This window comes from Juglans microcarpa x Juglans regia, chromosome 3D (assembly GCF_004785595.1).
Source record: "Juglans microcarpa x Juglans regia isolate MS1-56 chromosome 3D, Jm3101_v1.0, whole genome shotgun sequence".
Classification (NCBI taxonomy): Eukaryota; Viridiplantae; Streptophyta; class Magnoliopsida; order Fagales; family Juglandaceae; genus Juglans; species Juglans microcarpa x Juglans regia.
This window is the reverse complement of record NC_054598.1, coordinates 8,617,721-8,638,786: the sequence shown is the minus strand read 5'-3', so window position 1 is coordinate 8,638,786 and position 21,066 is coordinate 8,617,721. Positions and strand designations below refer to the sequence as shown.

At 33.5% G+C, this 21,066-nt stretch overlaps 1 protein-coding gene across 1 annotated transcript; it reads right to left on the bottom strand.

Annotated features, from left to right (window-relative positions):
* Positions 1-8,562: 8,562 nt before the first annotated feature.
* LOC121256384 (agamous-like MADS-box protein MADS4) lies at positions 8,563-17,468 on the bottom strand. Its single transcript, XM_041157165.1, has 8 exons — positions 17,081-17,468; positions 15,454-15,538; positions 10,934-11,001; positions 10,565-10,664; positions 9,995-10,036; positions 9,846-9,887; positions 9,339-9,475; positions 8,563-8,934 (listed from the first exon to the last, which is right to left on the bottom strand). Exons 1-8 carry the CDS (start codon positions 17,263-17,265, stop codon positions 8,856-8,858), a joined length of 738 nt encoding a protein of 245 aa, XP_041013099.1. The 5' UTR covers positions 17,266-17,468; the 3' UTR covers positions 8,563-8,855.
* Between the last annotated feature and the right edge of the window lie 3,598 nt (positions 17,469-21,066).

Here is a 21,066-nt window from a genome sequence, read left to right as displayed (position 1 = left end):
TGATGGAATTATTGAAGGATCATACAAAAGATTGGGTTATTGTAAAATAGAGCAGACTAACTTGATGGAAGGATGTCCAAGTCAAGAGTGCCAAGTTGGAATTGAGAGAGATGTAGTCAAGGCGGATGAAGGTGGTGGTGAAAGTGAGTAGATGCTGTTATTGGTTGTCCCTCGAAGTAGAGGTCTCCTCGAGTTGCATTCCTTAACATAAAAAGAGTCAGAGAAAAATTCAAAGAAAACATTATTATCGATGCAAAATTGACGAACAGAAATAAGATTTTTCTAAAAGGAAGGATCACAAAGAATTGTATTAAGAAGAAAGGTGGAGGTAAGAGAGAAGAATGAGGCTGAACCATAGTGAGAAATAGGCACGGTGAAGCCATCACCAACATGCAACGTGTCCTTGCTGTGATACTCTGCACCCTGCAGGTTTAATTTAGACAAATCACTGGTGATATGGTTCATGGCTGCGGTATCCGGATACCAGCTTGGATTTGAGATGTAGTTGGAGGAGGAAAAGTTCGCAGTTGTTGGTGGAGCAATTGTGTAAGCTTGATTAAACCGATACATGTAGGTGAGAGTATAGTGCCCTTGGCAATTGCAGACCTGGCAAATTAAACGGTTGTCAGTGGGCATGGAAGCACTTATACTAGCGTTACATGCAGGAACACCACGACAACGATTAGAACGACCACGTCCTCGAAAATTGTTGTGGCCCCAACGAGACCCTTGACCACGTTGAGTAGATTGTTGTTTGGCTGTGAAATTAGCAGATGCATTAGTTGAGAAGATGTTTGTGTCGAAGCGATGAAGCATGCGAGCTTCTTGGGCTAGCAAGTGACCGAGCAATTCATCAGGAGAAATGGGCTCAAGGCAAGTGGTCACTGATGAAACAAGAGCATCGTATTCAGATTTGAGTCCAACTACTAAGTATCTGAGTCCAACTAATAGGTATGGAATGAATTCTGCATGAGGCAGAGAGCATCCTGTAGCAGCCAATGTATCAGCTAGTGTTTTGGCTCGATGAAAATACACTGATATGGAATCTGCTCCTTTCTTGAGAGAGGTGAGTTTAAGTCGGGTTTGAATAAGGCCTGCATGTGAAACTGAGGCATAGGGAAACTGAGGCATAGGTGGACTCAAGAGAGAGCCACACACCTTGGACAAAGTTACATCCAACGACTTGAGCTATAAGAGGTTTGGAAAGAGAAGAAATAAGGCCAGACATTACTAATTGATCTTGCTGAATCCAGGCATAATAATCTGGGTTTGGTGTACCTTTGTCGAGCTCAAGTTTTGAGGAAGAGCAGAAGCGATCGATATGCTTATAAAGCCTTTGACCACGAAGGTAAGGAACGAGCTGCACTTTCCATAACATGTAATTTTTTGGTGTGAGTTTGACAAAAATAGTGTGAGAGAAATTAGGGTGAGGGAGGGTGGGAGACGATAGGTTTGAAGAAGAAGCCATGGACGTTAGTCCTTTGAGGCTCTAGATACCATGTTGAAGAAAACTTCTTTGTATTTCTATTGATTGTATTGTGGCTATTACAATGATGTCTTTACATACTTGAGCTAAAAGAATCGTTGTACAGAATCGAATATTCTAGGCCTAGACTGTGGTTTGTTACAGAGGATGCACGCTGCTCATGCAGCTAGGGGTGTATAGGAACCCTTGGAACCGGCCGTGAACTGATCAGACTAACCGCCGGAGCACGGAACCAGCAAAGAACTGGTCGGCGGGCGAGAGGAATTGAGGAAAAATCGATATCGGTGATTCGGCTCTGGTTTGAATCCCTGAGAAACCATTGCACCGGCCGATCCGGTCTATTTATATATATTTTAATACTAGCAGTGAGTGATGTGCAATGCACATTTTCCTAGTGACTAATATCCACAAAATGTAAAAATAATTTTTTTTAAATAAAATTAATTAGTCAATAATTTAATGTACAAGAGTAAAAAAATAAATTTTAACAAGCATCATAATGATAATAAAATGTTACAGTAATATGAGTAATATGAAAATTAAAAGATTTTGAATATTCTAGCAATAGTTTTCTTAACAAAATATATGAATTGTAGAATTTAACCACACTACTCAATGACTAAGGGAGCACTAAAAAAATCATTTTATCTAAATGATTTTAGTTAATTAAGAATATTATGAGATTTAAATTATATTAAAAACTCTAATTATTTATATGATTTTATTCTCTTAAAAATATTTAACAAAACTCTATTTTTTATTTAATGATAAAATATTAGTATTTTATAAATTAAAGTTGAATTTATATTTTAATTATCTATTTTAAGTTTGTTTATTTTTAATTTTTTAATCTTGAATCAATTTTGGAGATTTAAGATGAAGGGTTGAGATGTAAAGTCTCAAATCTTAATTTTTCCAATCATTATTCATTACTGTTGGCTTTTAATGAGGGATTCGTGAACAGGAATCATTGTTCATTACTCGCTTTTAACGTGAACAATAATAACTGTTTATTACTGTTGGCTTTTACCTTGAACAGCAATCACTGCTCATTACACTTTAATGTGAACAGTAATTACTGTTCATATTATACTGACTTTTAAGTATAAGGAGATATGTATATAAAACAGCGTTGTTTCACTTAAACGTTTTAGAGCCTGAAAATTCAAAAAAGTATAATAGAATGGCGCCGTTTAAGCCAAACGACGCCGTTGCAAAATGAATTAATAACCTCTCATCCCTCTTCTTCTTCCCTATGTCATCTCCTTCCTCTCTGCAACTCTCTTATGTTTCCATGGCAGACAATAGCGTGACGCTTCTTCCTTCTTTCTTAATTCTTCCTCCTTCACAGAAGACGTCTACAATAGATAGAAGATCGCATTAACACATGTCGAGACCGATAATATATCTTATCTCATTTTATTTAAATTGCATAACCAGACCTTATTGTTGGGTTAACGCCTTGCCCTTCAACCCTACAAGCTAGGAAGACAAAAAGTATCCTAACCACCTTAATTAAATTCTTATATATCCTTATGAATACGACTTCTCTAATAATTCAAAAAGGGAAATGATAAAGCCATTCAAAAAATAGTGATTATTACTTTTAGCTCTCATGTCTTATTCTCTTTCCTTTCATTTTTTTTTTTTTTCAGATGTCAAATCTATCAATTAATTGCCACGACATGTATAGTACTAGGCTACTATATATATATATATATATATATATATATATATAAGCACCCGTGATCATCATGACTTTAAGCAGAAACTTGGGTATGATTATAATATTCGCGAATTTGGTTGTTGGTTGCATTGAATTTAAAACGTAAGTCTTGTGAAGCTAGCTATACCCCTCGTATATAGGTTTCAACTACTGATTTTGCGTATTAATTTAGGGTTATTATTTTTTATTACTATTTATATAATATCTCTTCAGTTTACTGTACAAACGTAGACACCAAAATATGTAATTGTTGACAAATGGCATCTCCCTTGTTTCTCAAGGCATTGACAAAAAGAAGCAAACTTTGAGATCGAACGTCTTTATTACATATATATATTTAATATATAATCAATAGGTAGATTTTTTAATGCAATATTATTATTATCCATGAGGAAAAGTGCACCTTCACATGATAAAAACTTTCAAACCTCACCAGTAGTTACGCCCACTTGGAAATCTCTTATTATATTAAAAATCATTTACAAACGGTGGGAAACGTAGCCTAATAAACACCACAAAATAAATTAATAATAATAAAAAAAAATAAAAAATAAATAAGTCGAAAAATGATTATAATATATATATATATATATATATATATTTATAAATTAGGTTTAAGTAGGTGTGTGTGTCATAAAGAAGGTGAGCATATAGATGGGACGGTATTCGATACTGGGCCGAGATTATATTGTTAAAAAAAACAACATATAGGCTGAGACAAGCAAAGGGGCGGACTGTAAATTTTATTTTTTAAAAAATTTGTTTACACATATAAAAAAATTTAAAAAATTATTAAAAAATTCTTATTTAACCATTAAACAAAAGTAAGTAAAATCCAATCGATAAGTTTTGTCGTGAATTTTGTAGATCGGACTAGTGTTTTCTTTATATGCCAATCTTTACATTGGGTCAATTAGTTAAGTGCTGGTTTGTTTACATAAACTTTCTCATATTATTTTATTTAATTATTATAAATTTTTAAATAAAATATAATAAACGATTCAATTTTTTTAAATCTTAAAATAAAAATAATATTAAAAATTTATATTCTAACAATATTTTATTCAACTTTCAATTTTTATCTCATTAAACTAACTCTCGTTTGGTTACGTAGATGGGATGAAAGTTAAAAGTTGAAAGTTAAAAGTTGAAAAAAATATTGTTAACATATTATTTTTTAATATTATTATTGTTTTGAGATTTGAAAAAATTGAATTGTTTATTATATTTTATATGAAAATTTGAAAAAGTTATAATGAAAAAATGAGATGAGATATGCTGAGAGTGTTTCTGTATGGCCAAACAGGACTTTAAATCTTTTGTCATCAGATTAGGTTTTATACATCCAATCCTACAAACACATTATATATATATATATATATATATATATATATAAAGTACAAAGATTTCTTCGTAACTAAATGGGATAAAGTTCAGTTTATTAAATTGTTTTGTCTTTTGAAGCCTGTGAGAGGCATATTTTTAATAGGGTAATTATTTACATCAATTTATAGCTGTAGTATACTTCATGTGCTAAGTTAAAAAAAAAAAAAAATATGTGAGGTGTGAGGAGAGTGCGACTTATGTATAGCCGCACTCTTTTTAATAACATCAATGGATTTAGATTAATAAAGAAAAAGATTTAAAATGTAAAGGAGAAAAGAAGTTAAAAAGGTGAATGCAAAAGTACGTTTCATATATACGTTCAAAAGACACGACAATTTAATAGATAGTGCTCGTAAAAACTTTGAAGATTCATACATAAGCTTTATCAAAGAGGCTAAACTAATGGGTTATTACAACAAATTAAATATCTTCTCTCTAAAACTCAAAAGCCAGACCCTCTTTCTCTAAAACTCTCTCATCTGACCGCAGCTGGGGGGAGCGGGAGCTTAGGCTTCCTCTTCCCCTTGCTCTCCTCCCTCTCTATCGTTGTCTCCGACGGATTTTCGTGTTTTTTTACTTTTTCAGGTTTTCGGCCAAATAAGGGGAGGGTAGTCGATCTAAGCGTCTTCGATGACCATCTTCCTACACGCGCACTACCGGGAGATCCCTCACCTGCCGATCTTGCAGCCGTCCGCTTCGGGTACCATTCGGAGCGGCGCATCATACCCACGTGTTGATCTCAGAGAACGCGTGGCACACTCGAGCCACAGCGTATTACACTGTGTCGGTGCCATGTGCGGTAGCTCAGGACCCAGTTCACTGGCACTGCTTCGACCGGCCGATTGGCTCCTTCCCAGAGTGGCGCGTGTCATTGCGTGTCATTCACGTGCTACCATCGTGTCATTCACGCGCCATTATCGATTCCCTTTACTGCTTTTCCGTCTGTGTGTGTTTGGTGGTTGTTTTGTTGTTTCTGTTTCAGTGTTTCCGACTTAATGTCGGTGTGTTTTTTGTTGGTTCTTGTTGGTTTTGTTTGTAGGAAAAATAAAAGTGAAATAGGCTTTTAGACTAATGTCTATAGCAATGTGGGTTCCTCCCTCCTCTGGTTAGGAGGATGAGTGTTATCTATACTTCTCCTTTTTGGAGGATGGAGTTTGGATGTGGGATTTTTTAATCTCTATTTTATATAAAGATTGATACTCTCTTTTGAGAGTTTTATGAAGTTCAGGACAATGCCCGTCACATAATATTTGTGTAAGGGGAAGTTTATAACAGGAGTTTAGTTTGGCTTGTACCTTTAGTCACAGATATAACTTCCTTATGAATGAATGAAATAATGTCTATTTCCTATAAAAAAAAAAATACCTTCTCTAGAGTCTAACTCCAGAATTTCCAATTCTGGTCCTTATAAATGAGTGGGGATTTGGAAACACAAACACAAATCATTTGCCCAAAAGCTTCTCCTAAACATATGTGGACTCTTATAGCTAGCTGGATTAGTTAACTAATACAAAACATTAACTCATTTGAATATTTGATTAGGAATTTTGAAATGATTTCTAATCAATTTAGGAGTTATTAACACTAATCAGATTTTGGTATAATAGATCAAGGTGTAGGGGTGGGCAACGGGGCCCTGCACCCTGCTGCCCCGCCCTCGCATGGGTAGGGCAGACTCTCGTTTGCCAGATGTAGGGGGCGGGTGGCCTAGTTCGCATCTAGTGCCCCCAAGCGGGGGCGGGGGTGGGATGGGCTCAACCCCCGCATATATAAAAATAAATAATATATATAATATATATATATTTATATATATATTATAAATTTATAAAGAAAATATCTCAGTCATCAAAACGACGTCATTTTGATATGGATTGTTAAACTACCCCTGCCCCTGTCCCTTTCCCGCAACCCCCACTTTTCTTTCGGTCTCATCTCTCTAACCTAGAAACCCTCACAGTTGCCTCTCTCTCTCTCTCTCTCTCTCTCTCTCTCACATCCGTCGTACGCCATCAGGACTTAGGCCATTTTTCGTCGCCGTTCATCCGTTGCATGTTAGTCTATCGCTGAAGGTAAGTTCCATGTTCCCAATTCACATGCACTGTCTAATATATGTTTGTTTTTTTTTTTTTTGAGCTATGGAAAATGGGATTAAATTGAGGAGTTAGAGGATGAGATTGTGAATTGTGTGTTGTGGAGAATTGTGCATGTGTTTTTATGATTGTAATTTTTAAATTGTGAATTTGAAATTCTCTAGGGTTTCAGATTGGAACCTTAAATTAGTTTAAGGTTTCAGTCTGAAACCCTTAATTATGTTAGGGGTTTCAATCTTGAAACCCCTAAATTAATTTATGGTTTTCAAATCTTGACACTTAATTAAGCTTCTTGTTGTTATATTTCTTTCACATTATATAGGTTTTGTATTATTAGCACAAGCTCAAATCTGCTACCATTGTAGAGTGTTTAGGAAAATTAAGGAGTTTGGTGGCTTTATAAAGAATAACAGCATAAAGAAATTGAGAACAAGACTTTTGAGATGAAAGTTGAAAGTTGAATAAGATATTATTAGAATATTATTTTTTAATATTATTATTGTTTTGAGACTTGAAAAAGTTCAAATTTTTATTATATTTTGTGTGAAAATTTGAAAAAGTTGTAATGATGAGATGAAACACTTCTTATATTCAAACGAGGCCTAATTGTTTTTTGTATTTATATAATTTTTTGTATCTAATTATTTTGCTTGTATTTTTTTTTAACTTTTATAATCTCAATGTCATACGCCGAATCCTAATCCTAAAGACCCAATGATCTATTCTCATCTTAATCCCAATGACCCAATCTTATCTTAGTTAAGACTTTTAATGTTTGTAATTTTTAAATTTCTAATATATATTTTTAATTTTAATTTTTGTTTCATGTTTATAATTCTAATTTGTTTTTTTTAAAATTAATAAGGTTTAAGCTTTTATGATCTTGATTCTCACAGTCTCACAACAGTCAGCACAACTCATTGACTTTTCTACCTCCATGGTCACCCCAAATTCTGTTGAAATGTTATTCTTTTGTTAATTTAGTTAATTGTAATGTTGCTACAATGATACAATTTGTAATATTTTTAGATGAATTTGTAATTTTGTAATAGTTTTCTCTTAATTTGTATTATTGTAATAGTTTAGTTATGATTATTAGTTAATAGTTACAACTTAAAAGTATATAATTAATAATTTTTATTATTGTAAATTATTTTTTGTTATTTTTAAATTTATATTTTTTTAATAAAATTTTGGATCCAAAATGGTCCAGAAACAAGTTTTGGACCAGTTTTGACCCATTACATTTGTTCTGGGCCACTTTGTTTCTGGACTATTTTGTGCTCTGGGCTAATGACCCATTTATGCAGGTGGGGGCGGACGAATAATGTGTCCACTCCCACACTCCAGGATACCCTATCTCCTATTTGCGGGAGCATGTTTCGAGGGAACCACCAACCCCGCCCATGCTTTCCGCCCATACTTTGGGCCAATGACCTTTTTGTGCGGGCAGGAGAGGGGGCGGAAAGATGAGATGTCCATTCCCGCACCTCGATATTTGGACGGAGTACCATGCCCCCCATTTGCGGGGGCAGGTTTTGTGGAGAAACAACCAACCTCCCCGCCCATGTGGGGCGGGTGGTGGGGGGCGGGTACGTAGCACCCCTATTAGGTGTTCTGAATGGCAGTTTGCCAGTTTCTAGTCATGTTTAGATCTGTTGTATTTATTCTTTTATTTGATCCGAGGCTTCTGACCGCATAGTACTTCAGATTTGAAAGAAAATAAAACATAACATCATGACATAAAACTTCACCCTTTTGCAGGAAGTTGTACTCGATCGTGTGTATAATTCACAAGGTAAATAAATATCGATCCTCCAGTTTAGTCCATTAATATTCCCGCTAATGAATTCTTATCCATGATTAGATATGCATTAATTGAGAATGCAGATACGCACGTACGTACGTAATTAATGTTAACTGGTCCATTCTGCGTGCAGACAACAATTATTCTCATACGTACAGCGTATGCAGCTGCTAAAAAGAAAGAAGCTCGGTACTGCTTCAACACACTTGCAGAGACAACTAAAACATAGTTCAGAACCATTACAAATTAATGTCCGTTTCCATTAAACGACATGAGAACGACCGATATATATTGTACTGATTCTTGTCGAAGGAATCAATGCATGCATACCGTGTCTCACCATTCATGCCTTCTTTATAATCATGGCAACCACCCTGATGGCATATAGTTATTCATGCTTGGGCCTGCTGTGACGACTGGTAAAGGATCATGCTGATATCTGCATTTATTTTCAATATCAGATACCGGTACTATTGCTTGGTTCTTGAATCATGAAGTGAAATATCAGACATTTCACCTAGCTATCAGATACCAGTACATTTCATAATTTTTAACAAGATGATCACATGACTAGCTAGCTATCACCTATATATCCTGTCTGTAATAATAAAATGCATGAGAAAATTAATATCTATTTTTTAGTTTTTTTAAGAATAATTGAAGAAAGCCCCATGGACAGAAAGAATCTCTAAAATATCAGTAGTATTTATTGCATGCCCTGCCTGCACCAGATAGTGCAGGCAAGGGGTTCTAAATAGACATATATAGGATAGAGGCGGCGATAATGGATCGATTTTAAAATCAAATAGTTTCCTTAATATAAGTTCAGGATCGAATGCATACCCAATTTGTAAGGTGGGTTCACACAAGGGATGAAAAAAGCCATCACCCTGAGTTTGATCAGCAGGGTGTCGGCCGTATCCCATATCGTTGTCATTTGGATTCAGTTGCAGTGAATTTATATGGTATCCTTCCACCAGCTGCAAAACAAAAGACAGCTGAAGATATATTCATGTTCCCCCTATTACTGTGGATATATATAACTAAGTATTTTTGTTATGCAATTTTCGCGGTTGCCTAATTAAATTGAATTAAATTGACCATTAAATTTGATTGTTTGCCCAATTCATAGCTCTCTTTTTTTCGGTTTATGTGATTTTTAGAAGGTTTTATGATCAGAAAATTATCATTTGGTTTTGAAACGAATGCAACTGATCATATCAGATACGGAGCTCTTTTTAATAAAGTTGGTATATATTAGAAAAAGAAAAAAAACATTTAATGCCTTCTCTGTGTGTGTGTGTATATAAAAAATGATTTGGCACCAAAACGGTTGGATATGCTGCCTACCCTTTGTTTCAGTGTCTTATTTGCTTCATTGAGCATGTGTTCCTGCAAAAATAAAATTGGAGATTAGTACATATAAATATGCATGGGTGACGATATGTACAACCATGCATGTAAGGAATTCGAAGTTATGAAGTTTCTGATCATCATACCTTATGTTGAAGTTCAGTGAGCTGATCCAGCATGTATTGCGTCTGTTAAAAAGTGAACAGCGGAAGTTATTTATGGTTTTATTCTTTACCATGGTCAGCTTCATACTGCTAGGTTATTTTGAATATATGCTTCAGTGTAGAAGCCAAACTTGATCATTTTGTGGTTATTTTTAATTCACTGCCTTGCATTGGCTGATTGGGTAATGAAAACAAAAGGTACATTAGGTACTCAATTAACTCGACATTAATGACAAGCTTTCTTTTAGCATGGAAGTTCTAGATCAAGTAGTACTGCAATCCCTTTTATATTATATTACAAGTTGCAAGTACTCTGTACTGATCATGATCATTTAAGCAAGCAAGCAACTTTCTTATATATGCTAGAATCGAGTGTCATATAATTCGAACCTCCTCACGGCCTGTAGTTTCAGCATACAAATAAGAGCGTATTCAAGATGATAATCGCACGTGCATATATATATATATATATATATATATATATATACACACACACACATACACACACAGACACATATATATATAAATCTATATGATATGGTAAGGTGGTACCCGTGTTGATCTGATCTGCTTGAGTGACATGTCCAGCTGCCTTTCTAGTGACTCGAGCTCTTTGATGCTTAAAGGGCCAAGATCTTCTCCCAGAAGATGCCTAATAATATAAGAACCAAATGCATATATAACTAGCTAGTGGGAAATGATTTTTCTCATGTTTTGCATATATAACTGACATAGAATTAATAAAAGAAAATGATAAATACACTTCACTTTTCACAACACTTTACCCATCAATATCATGAAAGGGAGTATTTTGTAACGTATCTTATAAAAGTAACGTCATTTGATCAAAATATCCTTATTTTATAATATGAATATATTGCCAAATGTATTGAGTAGATATCATTCTCTCAATCCAAATACCTTTGGGTTCGCTGCAGGGATTCAAAACGTGCTTTAAGCTTCAAGTACTCCTGCTGACTACTCAACTCCTAAGTACAGTAGTAAAAACTTAATGAGAGCAAGGACAGTTTATTATACCAAATACTTTCACATCAAGGACAGTTACTTGTATTACAGTACTACCACAGGTTTTTTTATGTATAATTTTGTGCTAGGAGACAAACATAGTATATGCAAAATGCATCAATATTATTGCCAGTATATATCAATTCGAATAATGATATATCAATGAAAATATATAGTGTGATATTAGCGGTGCGCAATGGAGGTGAAAGTTTTTTTTATTTAAAAAAAAAAAACACTTTATTTGTGTCAAATGGCAACGCGCGACACATGTCATGTTGGATTAACATCATGTGATGTCATGTTATATATATGAGTAATTCTACTCATCTGCCTCCTTCCCACGTACACCACACGAAACAATGATGTGGTTTTTTTTTTTTTTTTTTCAAACGCAAGCGTTTTGGTTTTACACCCTAAATAGCCATGCCCATACCCAAATCAAAGCGTATTATTTCGAATTTTGTTTCCCTTCCCCATGTTCTTCCTCCCCCAGCCTTCACCGTCACCGTCTGGGATCTCTGATGAGACTGCAAAGCTGGCCACCAGCAACAAGGAAAATACTTCTTCACCTCTTCCTGAAGAAATTGGGGTTTGGATAACTAGTTTTGTTTCACTTATGTTGGAAAGCGAGCATGAAGAGTGGGTTAGAGGTTTTCACACGAATGGGGATTACTTCCCTGAAGGAGATATTGAACGGGGCCAATACCTTTGGGGAAGAAAAGGAGTTGACCATGTGAGATGTGATGGTGGAGATCATGTTACTTGCAGCACTTAGGAAAGTGGGTGCTATTGCTTCAGGTGACATCCTTGTGTCTACATTCTCATTGGTTTCAAGCCATCTACTCGAACAAGCTTGGAAAGAGATGGCCCAAACTTTGATAGAGACTAATTTTGGCAGCTAGGGACTAACAGGGAGAGGATGAAATCATCACGGGGGAGAGGGATTTTTCCTTGGGGATTTAGCTGATGGGAGAAGATGAAATAGATTCACTGGAGGGAGAGGGATAGGGATTTTTCCTTAGGATTTAGCAATTGAACCGGACTGTAATTAGACCGGATTTGCAACATCAACTCGTGTTGTGTGTGATTTTAAAATCGGATGAAGAGTAGAATTTTTCTATATATATATAGATGAATAGTAGAATTTTTCTATATATATATATATATATACACGCGCTTGCGCTAGAGTGCTTTGGCTCAGTCATAATTGTCTCTTCGATCCATCAAATGCACTTTATCTGATACTCAAGGATAAAAATAATTTCGAAATTTCCTTTATAACTTCTTGTTTAATTCTACAAATAGTGTACGATATATTAGTAATTGCATGCAGGAAACTTTATATGAAAACTAGGTAAAAGAGTTACATACCTGATACGGCCTTGGCCGTCATTCATATAATTCGAAAAAGGCACCCAATAAAACATCCGACAGATTTTTTAGCATCAATTAAAAAAATAGATTGTAATTATAATCTGCAGTATTTTTCCAAATTAATTGGATGAAAGAAGTCTTTTTAACTTTAATGGCTTGATTATCTCTCTTTCGTATGCCATTTTTATAACATATTTTTCATTTTTCTTAAGATTATATCATTATAATTTCTTTAAATTTTCACACAAAATATAATAAAAAATTTAACTTTTTTAAATCTTAAAATAATAATAATATTAAAAAATAATATTCTATTAATATTTTTTTAAAAATTTTATTTTTTATCTAAAACCATCTCATCTCATCTCTGAATTCAAACCAACCCTACTATCTAATCCGTCGGCTGTTAAAACTATATTATAATGCTTCAACATGTCAATTAATATCTCTCTTTAACTTTTTTTTTTATCGGTTAGTAATAATTATATTAATAAGAACGAGGCATTGTCCAAGTACATGCACAATGTTTTTAATCTCGTACCGTACCGGCCGGTATGGTCGGTATTTGCCGTACCAGCCACTAGGTTGGTACAGGTATCATATATATTTCATACTAGTTCAAATACTGACCGTTCCGGCCTATATTTCGGCCTGTACCGGCCGATATTTTAGCATTTAATTTTTTTTTTCATTTGTTCAAACTACAAGCTTATTTTTTTACTCTCAATTCAAACTAAACTATTTACAATTTATATATATGTATTTATATATAATGTATTCATATATCGACTATCCCGAAACGGTACACGAAACGGTACCGATATCGAAATATTTCGTTCCAGTGCCTTGACCGTTATGGTATTCAAAATATTGTACATGCATGGGACATTTTTTTTTTTATAAGTAAACGGTAGTATTAATAAGAATAGGCATAGCGTAAGTACACAAGATGATATACAAAAGATAAAATCTATCTAGTTTGCTAAAAAAGAAATAAGAAAATCATGTACATTTAGGCCATTAAAATCTACAGCAATAGCCCAAAGAAATAAGGTGCGGAAAAATATAATTCTAAGATCCACTATTGTCCGCTCCTTATCTTCAAAAGTCTACTCGTTACTCTCCCGCCATATGCACCACATGCATGGGACATATTTATATATATATATATATATATATATATATATATATATATATATACACACACACACACACACACAAAAGATTAGCAACATCTAGGCCTAATTGACTAGGGATATATATTATTAGGAATTCATGAACACTCAAGTCATTGAAATTGTTGGTAATGGGTAAATTTCATAACCAAGTAGAGTCCACGTGGGTGGGGAAGTTATGTGTTAACTCCCCACCACTATCACAATTCTAGGGAGGTTATTTAACTTCCACATATTTAGGGAAGTTAATTAACTTCAGGTGAGTAAACTCTTTAAAATAAGAGTACGTACATTATTTTGAGGGGTGAAAAAGAGTCCCAAAAGAAGACAAAAAACTCTCCTCTCTCTCTTCATTTTTTCTAGAGAAATCATCTAGATCTCTTGATCTTGAAGCGTGAAATTTTCTAGGTGATTGTAGTAGCCTCCTAAACGACGTAGACGTGCAAACAATAAAGTGATGTGGGCTGTAAGACGAGCAAAAATCCAACGTTGTGAAAATTCAGATCCTTGAAATAATTCTATTTAACCTTATTTAACAGAAGTCTAATACAATTGATCAAATGGAGTAAAGCACTAAAAAAACTCTATGCACATCCTCTAGATAGCAACTCAAGATCTTCAATACTTTTTTCGTTCTTTTCACTCCAAAGGCACTATCATAGACAAATAGGGACCATCTTCCATATAGGTATAATTTGCGGATTTCCATGAAAATCTCTCCAATATAATAGGAAATCAACTACCTTTCTTGATATCACCCAAGCTAACCCCATTCTAGTAAAGAATTCATTCTATAAGATCATGACCACCTCGCAATGAAAAAGTAAATGGCCAATAGCTTTCTTAATCTTTTTGCATATGAAACACCAATCTACTATGATGATTTGGAGTCTCTGTAGATTATCTAAGGTGAAGACTTTCTCCCAACAAGTTGTTTATACAAAGAAAGTTGCGTTTAGGCCTGAGTTTTCCAAATTCCCGTGAGAATGAGTTGGTATTGCTTGTGATAAGTAACTTATTGAGTGAACGAAAAGAAAACTTTCCTTTCTTCGACGGACTCCAAATGATCCTATCTCCCTCTCCCATCGATCACTCTACCAGATATATATCTATCTCCTTAATTAATTATCACCCTAAATTTTTGGAATCCCTTTATATTTCCTTAAATCTAATCTCCACTTTTCAAATATGAAAATTGATCCTTAATTTTCAGGAAGGGCAGATATTCCTTTGTGATGTCAATTAATAAACCATCAAATTTTAGCAGCAGGAGATTTGAATGATAAATCATGTATTCGATCAACAACAAATTGCATGATAAAGTACTATTTTTGGTTTTGCAACTTGAAGAGCCTTCGGCCTATAATATCTAGAGTAAGGAAACTGATGATCAGTTGGTTTGTGATAACTATTCTGACATGCATTCTGCGTTGTTAAGAATATATATACCACTGGATCGGTAGGTAATTTAGTTATGAAGTTTTTACCTCCAAGTTTAATAAGTAATTTTATGCCCCCCACCAATGTTATGCCAAGATATTGTTAGTACAGTTTACCTAAATCCTTCTCTCATGTTGAAGATAATATAAAATCAATAGTTTGATTTGATATTATCATGTTGATTTGATATTTTTCATAATTATCAAATCACTTTGATTTGATATTATTTTGATTTGATTTTCATAATGTTTATCTTATCTTATCTCAGTATAATTTCCGTATAAATATGAATGTATGCCTTGTATTCAATAACATTGAGAAAGTAAAGATGTAACAACTATGGGTCGAATAGGCATGCTAATTACATGTATATACAAGAAATTTTATACCAAAAAAAAAAAAGGTGTGATAGTAATTAGGTATTACCAAGGCCTCTCTGGCGGATACGTTTGTCTGGTGATCTGGTACCCCATAGTTGCATTTCTGGTACCTCTCTAGTGTCTTGAGCATGCTGATCAATATTAATAAAAAAAAAGGTACATGTAATTCTTCCTCGAATGCCAAGAGGTGCATATGTATAAGATCAAGAATATAAGATCGATGGTGCCATGTTGAATCAAATGAAATGTGGTAAACGATTTTTTTTTTCCTCTCACAAGAATAATTTCATATATATATATATATATATATGTATGTATGTATGTATGTATAATTATCCGGAGGCTAAAAGTGGAGATTGGTGAGTCAAGACTAGTAAATTCCTCATGATTAATTAGCACGAAGGTGGGTTATTATAATCTTAACATAAACTACCTGAGACTCAGTGAACGAACTTATTTTTTTCCTCGATCCATTGCTTGTAGGAATACTTGCACTAAAATAAATTTAATCCACAAAATGTATATCATGTGGATTAAAATATATATACTAGATAGTTACAACGGGAAATTATGGGGAACCCATGGATATTAGGGAGATCACAAGCAAGAAGCTACCTTTAAACCCATCAGACTTCGAAGCATGTCACTCTTCACATGAATTAGGATCTGAAAGGAGAAAATGTTGTGCGTCGGAGAGAGAGAAGGTGGGGGAAGGGCAGGGGTTGGAGAAAGACTGAGAAGCCCTAAACTTTGTAGGGGCTTTGGAAAGATCAAACCCTAAATTTCGGAGGCAGATATATGTAACAAACATCTCTCCATCTTCTCACCTGCGTCCTGATCGTGAAAACACCTGGCATGGAAGAGAGAGATAGAGAGAGAATATTCTGTAAATGGCACAGGAATGGTACATTTACTCGGATGTGGTCGAGACAGTACTTCAACTAATTGGAGCTGATGAGAAGAATCTCAGCAGAACTGAAAGTGAAAGACAAAAGATCTAATCTAGATGATGAGTTACTCCTAGTTAATTTGGTTCTTGGATGAAAATGAGAGGAAAAGAAGGAAAAAAGTTGATGTAAAACCTAGCTAGGCCTTAAAAGCCGCTTAAGAAAAACAAAAATCCACTCAGAAGCTTGAATCACGATGAATTTCTGAATTCTTTCACAGAAACCGAAGCCAGTGCAAGACACACAACACAGTAAATTAAGATCGGCTTCTCAGATCACTCTGAAAAAAACGGAAAAACAAAAAACAAAAAGGGAAAACTTAAGACTCTAAAGTGAGAGCGAAAGAGGGAAAGCCAAGAATATAGAAGGCAGAGACTCTGAAACAAAGAGAAAAACAAAGATAACACGAAATGGAATCAATAAAACAGTATCTTTTGATGGGTTTCCAGTTGCAGATCTAACATGAATACGAACACCGAATCACTCAACCTGCTAAAAACGCCGAGACATTCACAAAAACGGTAAAAAACTCAAACATCCATAAAAAATCAACTTTATTTTCTCTTTCGAAAAATCAGCTCGGAGATCTAAATTAAAGAAAGACTGAGAAGAGAAAAATGAAAGAAAAGATAAGGGAAATATAGTCATGGTTTTTTTTTCCCGGTCTTGCTTTGCCTTTTGTGCTTGGGAGGGTGCAAAAGTAGGTTTTGTTGTTTTGGTGAATACCTTGAACTACTGCTAAACTCGTACAGCTTTCCCCTATTGGAGAAGATGATGAGAGCAACCTCAGCATCGCAAAGGACGGAAAGCTCGTAGGCTTTCTTCAAAAGTCCGTTTCTTCGCTTAGCAAAGGTCACCTGCCTGTTGATCTTGTTCTCGATCCTCTTCAGCTCCACTCTTCCCCTCCCCATTTTCCCACAGGCAAAAATATTTATTCAGCTGCGAAAAATACAGAAATCAAATGCTTCTATGCTGTTGCTCTATTTGTACTGTATCTCAGTCTCAGACTGTTCGTCAAACATAAGAGATTCGCCGAGCGAGCTGAGTCCTAGAAACTTTGATTGGTTTAACAACGATAATACATGCTCTAAACAAAGCGAACAAAAATTAAGGAAAAGCAAGAGTGCCCGCTTCACAAATTAACTTGTACGCGCACGTAAGACTTTAATTGCACTTACACTAATTTACTATGTAGTTATTTTTTTTTTTTTTTGTCATTTTGAAAAATCTTAGGAAATTCTTCTTGCATAATGTATTTGAAAATAAATTAAATCAATCAACGTAATTATATAATTTAGTTAAAAATAAATTCAATTTTATATAAATATCTTCCGTTTTAATAAAAAAATTATAAGTTTGATATTTCCTTTATAATTTACAATATGTATATCACACTTAAGTGCTACGAAAATGGAAATTTTTCTTTCTGATAGTGATTATGAAACTCAAAGAGCAAAATAATGGATATTTTTATAAAATTGAATTTATTTTTAATTAGATCATGTTAGTTGGTTCAATTTATTTATTTTTTAAATTATTTAAGAAGATTATGTTCTGAAATTTTTAATACAGAGTCAAAGAACAAAAGGAAAAAAATAACTAAATAATAAAACATAAATAAATTAGGTGTATGATATCATAATTTAGTCTAGAGGGTTACGGGTGTGCTTGTGTGCAATGGTTATTGAGTCAACGGTGGAGAGGTGAGGAGGAGGTGCACGTGGGAAGCAGGGGATTAGACCGAATACGGAAAAATGGGAAAAACCTTAAAAAGGGCAGGGGTGGCAATGAATGTTAAGGTTCCGGTCAGTGCTACGTGTCGAGATATTAATGCAACCAAGTCCGATCATAATACACCTGACCGATATTACAGTTAAGTACATATAAATCAGTCCAAATATTTATTTAATATTGTATAAAATGTTTAAGTAACAATAATTAATGATATATAATTTATTTAATGTGTCCCTTTTCCGCTGCTCTTAAATTTAAATAAAATTTTTAAACGAATATTTTCCTTTCTAGTTCTAGCAAAGTATATAACATAGCGAAAGAACATGAGGCTCAAAGTGATATAATAGAATCATATATAAACAAAGTGAGTAAAAATATAAGAAAGAATAAAAAATAAATTTTGAAATTCCTTTTCTCCAATAATTTTGAAGATTTTACGCATAAGTTTTTCACACGTTGCAATTAAAAGAAAGAGGCTCAACTTTGAAAATGGGTTATATATAAATTATATATATATATATATAAAGAAATAATTATAAGTGAAGGATAAACTAAGCTTTGGATTTTATAAATAGAAATTCTATTATATTAAATTATAATTACTGGTCCATTTTGTGCTAATCGAGAGAAATCACGAAGGATGAAATCAAAGCCTAATATGAGGAAAACAGCAACGAGAATGCGAGCATTAATTAGTAGTGGCCTAGTTATTTTTTAGTCAAAATTTAACTAAAAAAATTATTTATTTTTAATTTAGCTAATTACTTTTTAACAACTTTAAGTAACAAATTTTCTAAATCTATCATTATTTCATTTAAATATCTATCTGTAATTTTTATTTATTTTAATTCTAATGATAATTGGAATATTTATAAAAATGCACATTAATTTTCTAACATTCATATTATTCCAAAGAATATAATTTTCTAATGGTCTTATTTTTTCAACAGTCTGCGTATTTTTCCAATGGTCTTATTCTTTCAATATTGAATATTTTTTTAACAGCTATATTTCTCCAACAGTTATATTCTTTTACTATAAATACAATATAATTTCATCAACAATTTTATTCATTTCAACTAAAGTTTTTTTGTAAAATCATTTTTTTTTCTCTGAATGGATCGTTTCCTTTTTCAGAAAATGACTCCTAAAATATTATATAAAATATATGGTTCAAAACATAAAATAAAATGTATGATTGAAAACATCAAATAAAAGTCATGGTCCAAAAACATCATGATTTGTCCCGTAATTGTTTGTATAATTTCCATTCCCTTTTCTCTTGCATTCACATTACCCATTTACTGTAGCTCACAAAAAAACAAAAACAAAAGAAATGAAACCCACATCATGTAGAAATCCCTTGCGTTCACATTACCCAGTGAAGCTGGTGCGAAATGAAGAGAGGCGTTTGGCAAATGCTAGCGCCAAAATGAGAGATCAGCGGGAAGAATATATTAACGAGAAAAAAAATATATATATATGGCCCGCCATTTTGGTTGGTTATATTTGGCCAGTCAAAAATCTTAAAGTTAAATTTACAGTAAATTTAGAGAGTTTGCTATTGGTGTATTTTGAGCTCGCTAGCCAAACTTTAATGGAGATTTTATCTCTGGCTAGCTCACTACAAGTGCTCTGAGATGAAGCATAGAACCGAGCTAAAAAATTTATCTGGCAATACTCGTTGATGCTGCTTACTTTGGGTTCCAATTGTATTTAGCTATACGCATACGTTTTTCTTTTCTTTTATTTTCTTGTTGAGGAATCAATGGATGCTTACCAAACAAAAACAACCTAATATGGTAAATTTTGTCAATGAACGTGTATATATATAGAGCAATGAACGTGTAAATTTTGTCAATCCTTATCAAAAAGGTACTTTTTTCTATTTAATGAAGGGTTTGCACAAGTAATCTCTATTTGAGACTGCAAATAATCTATATATATATATATATATATATATATATATATATATATATAGCACATAAGTACTTCAAGATCTGCGTCTTATTTTTTTTTCTTGTACAAGTTATTTTGGTGCCCAAGACCCTATTCTTGTGATCATATTATATGCACTGCATAGCAAGATTGTGGTATTGAATTTTGCAAATATATGTAGCTTGATGTAGACTTAAGCTAGCAAGACTTAGGTCCCGTTTGGATTTAGAAAGTGTTTCATCTCATCTTATCATTACATCTTTCGCAAATTCTCATACAAAATATAATAAACAATTCTATTTTTTCAAATTCAAATTCAAATTCAAATTCTACTTTTTCAAATCCTAAAACAATAATAATATTAAAAAATAATATTCAAACAATATTTTTTTTCATTTTCTCATCTAAAACAATTTCATCTCATCTCAGAATCCAAACCAGTCCCTAATGCTGATTTGGATTTCCAGCTATATCCAGATTCACATCCAAGTTTATAAAATGGTCCGGGTACCCACTCAGGTTAACGCGAGCAGGTTATTAGTTATAAAAACCTGGTCATCCGAGTTGTAACCGAATAATCATATTTGTGAAAAAAAAAAAAAAAAAAACCATTTTAAAGAGGAGTGCAACAAACACAAAACGACGTCATTTCATCTATAAGGCAGTATTTTTATTTTTTATTTTTTAATGTGAAATACACGCCTAGTTAAAACTAGGAAAGAAACCCATTCGACTGAACCCCATTTTCTAGATTCCGGACAGGAAAAAAAACTGGCACAAATTCACAACCCTACTTTTAATCGAATTGTTGTGGATTTGTTCATCACTAGGCCGCTTGCGTGAGACCCACGGATAAGCAAATTGACCAAAATTTGATTATAACAAGTTTCCTAATCCTGACTTGACTCCTACCCCCAAGAAATTAAGGGTGCACGACTCTTTTTGACAGTTTTGGAATTATTTTTAGAAATTTAGATTTGCTTCTTGTGAGAAAAAAACAATTTGTGAGATATCGATCATCTTTAAAATCAAACATCCAG

What these genes read in the sequence shown, in the direction of transcription:
- LOC121256384 (XM_041157165.1), bottom strand. Translation starts at nt 17,265, where the DNA reads ATGGGGAGGGGAAGAGTGGAGCTGAAGAGGATCGAGAACAAGATCAAC. An exon ending in GAGTTTAGCAGTAGTTCAAG is followed by an intron (nt 15,539 to 17,080) that starts GTATTCACCAAA and finishes AATATTGATCAG; the next exon opens with CATGCTCAAGACACTAGAGA. An exon ending in GAACCCACCTTACAAATTGG is followed by an intron (nt 8,935 to 9,338) that starts GTATGCATTCGA and finishes AAATAAATGCAG; the next exon opens with ATATCAGCATGATCCTTTAC.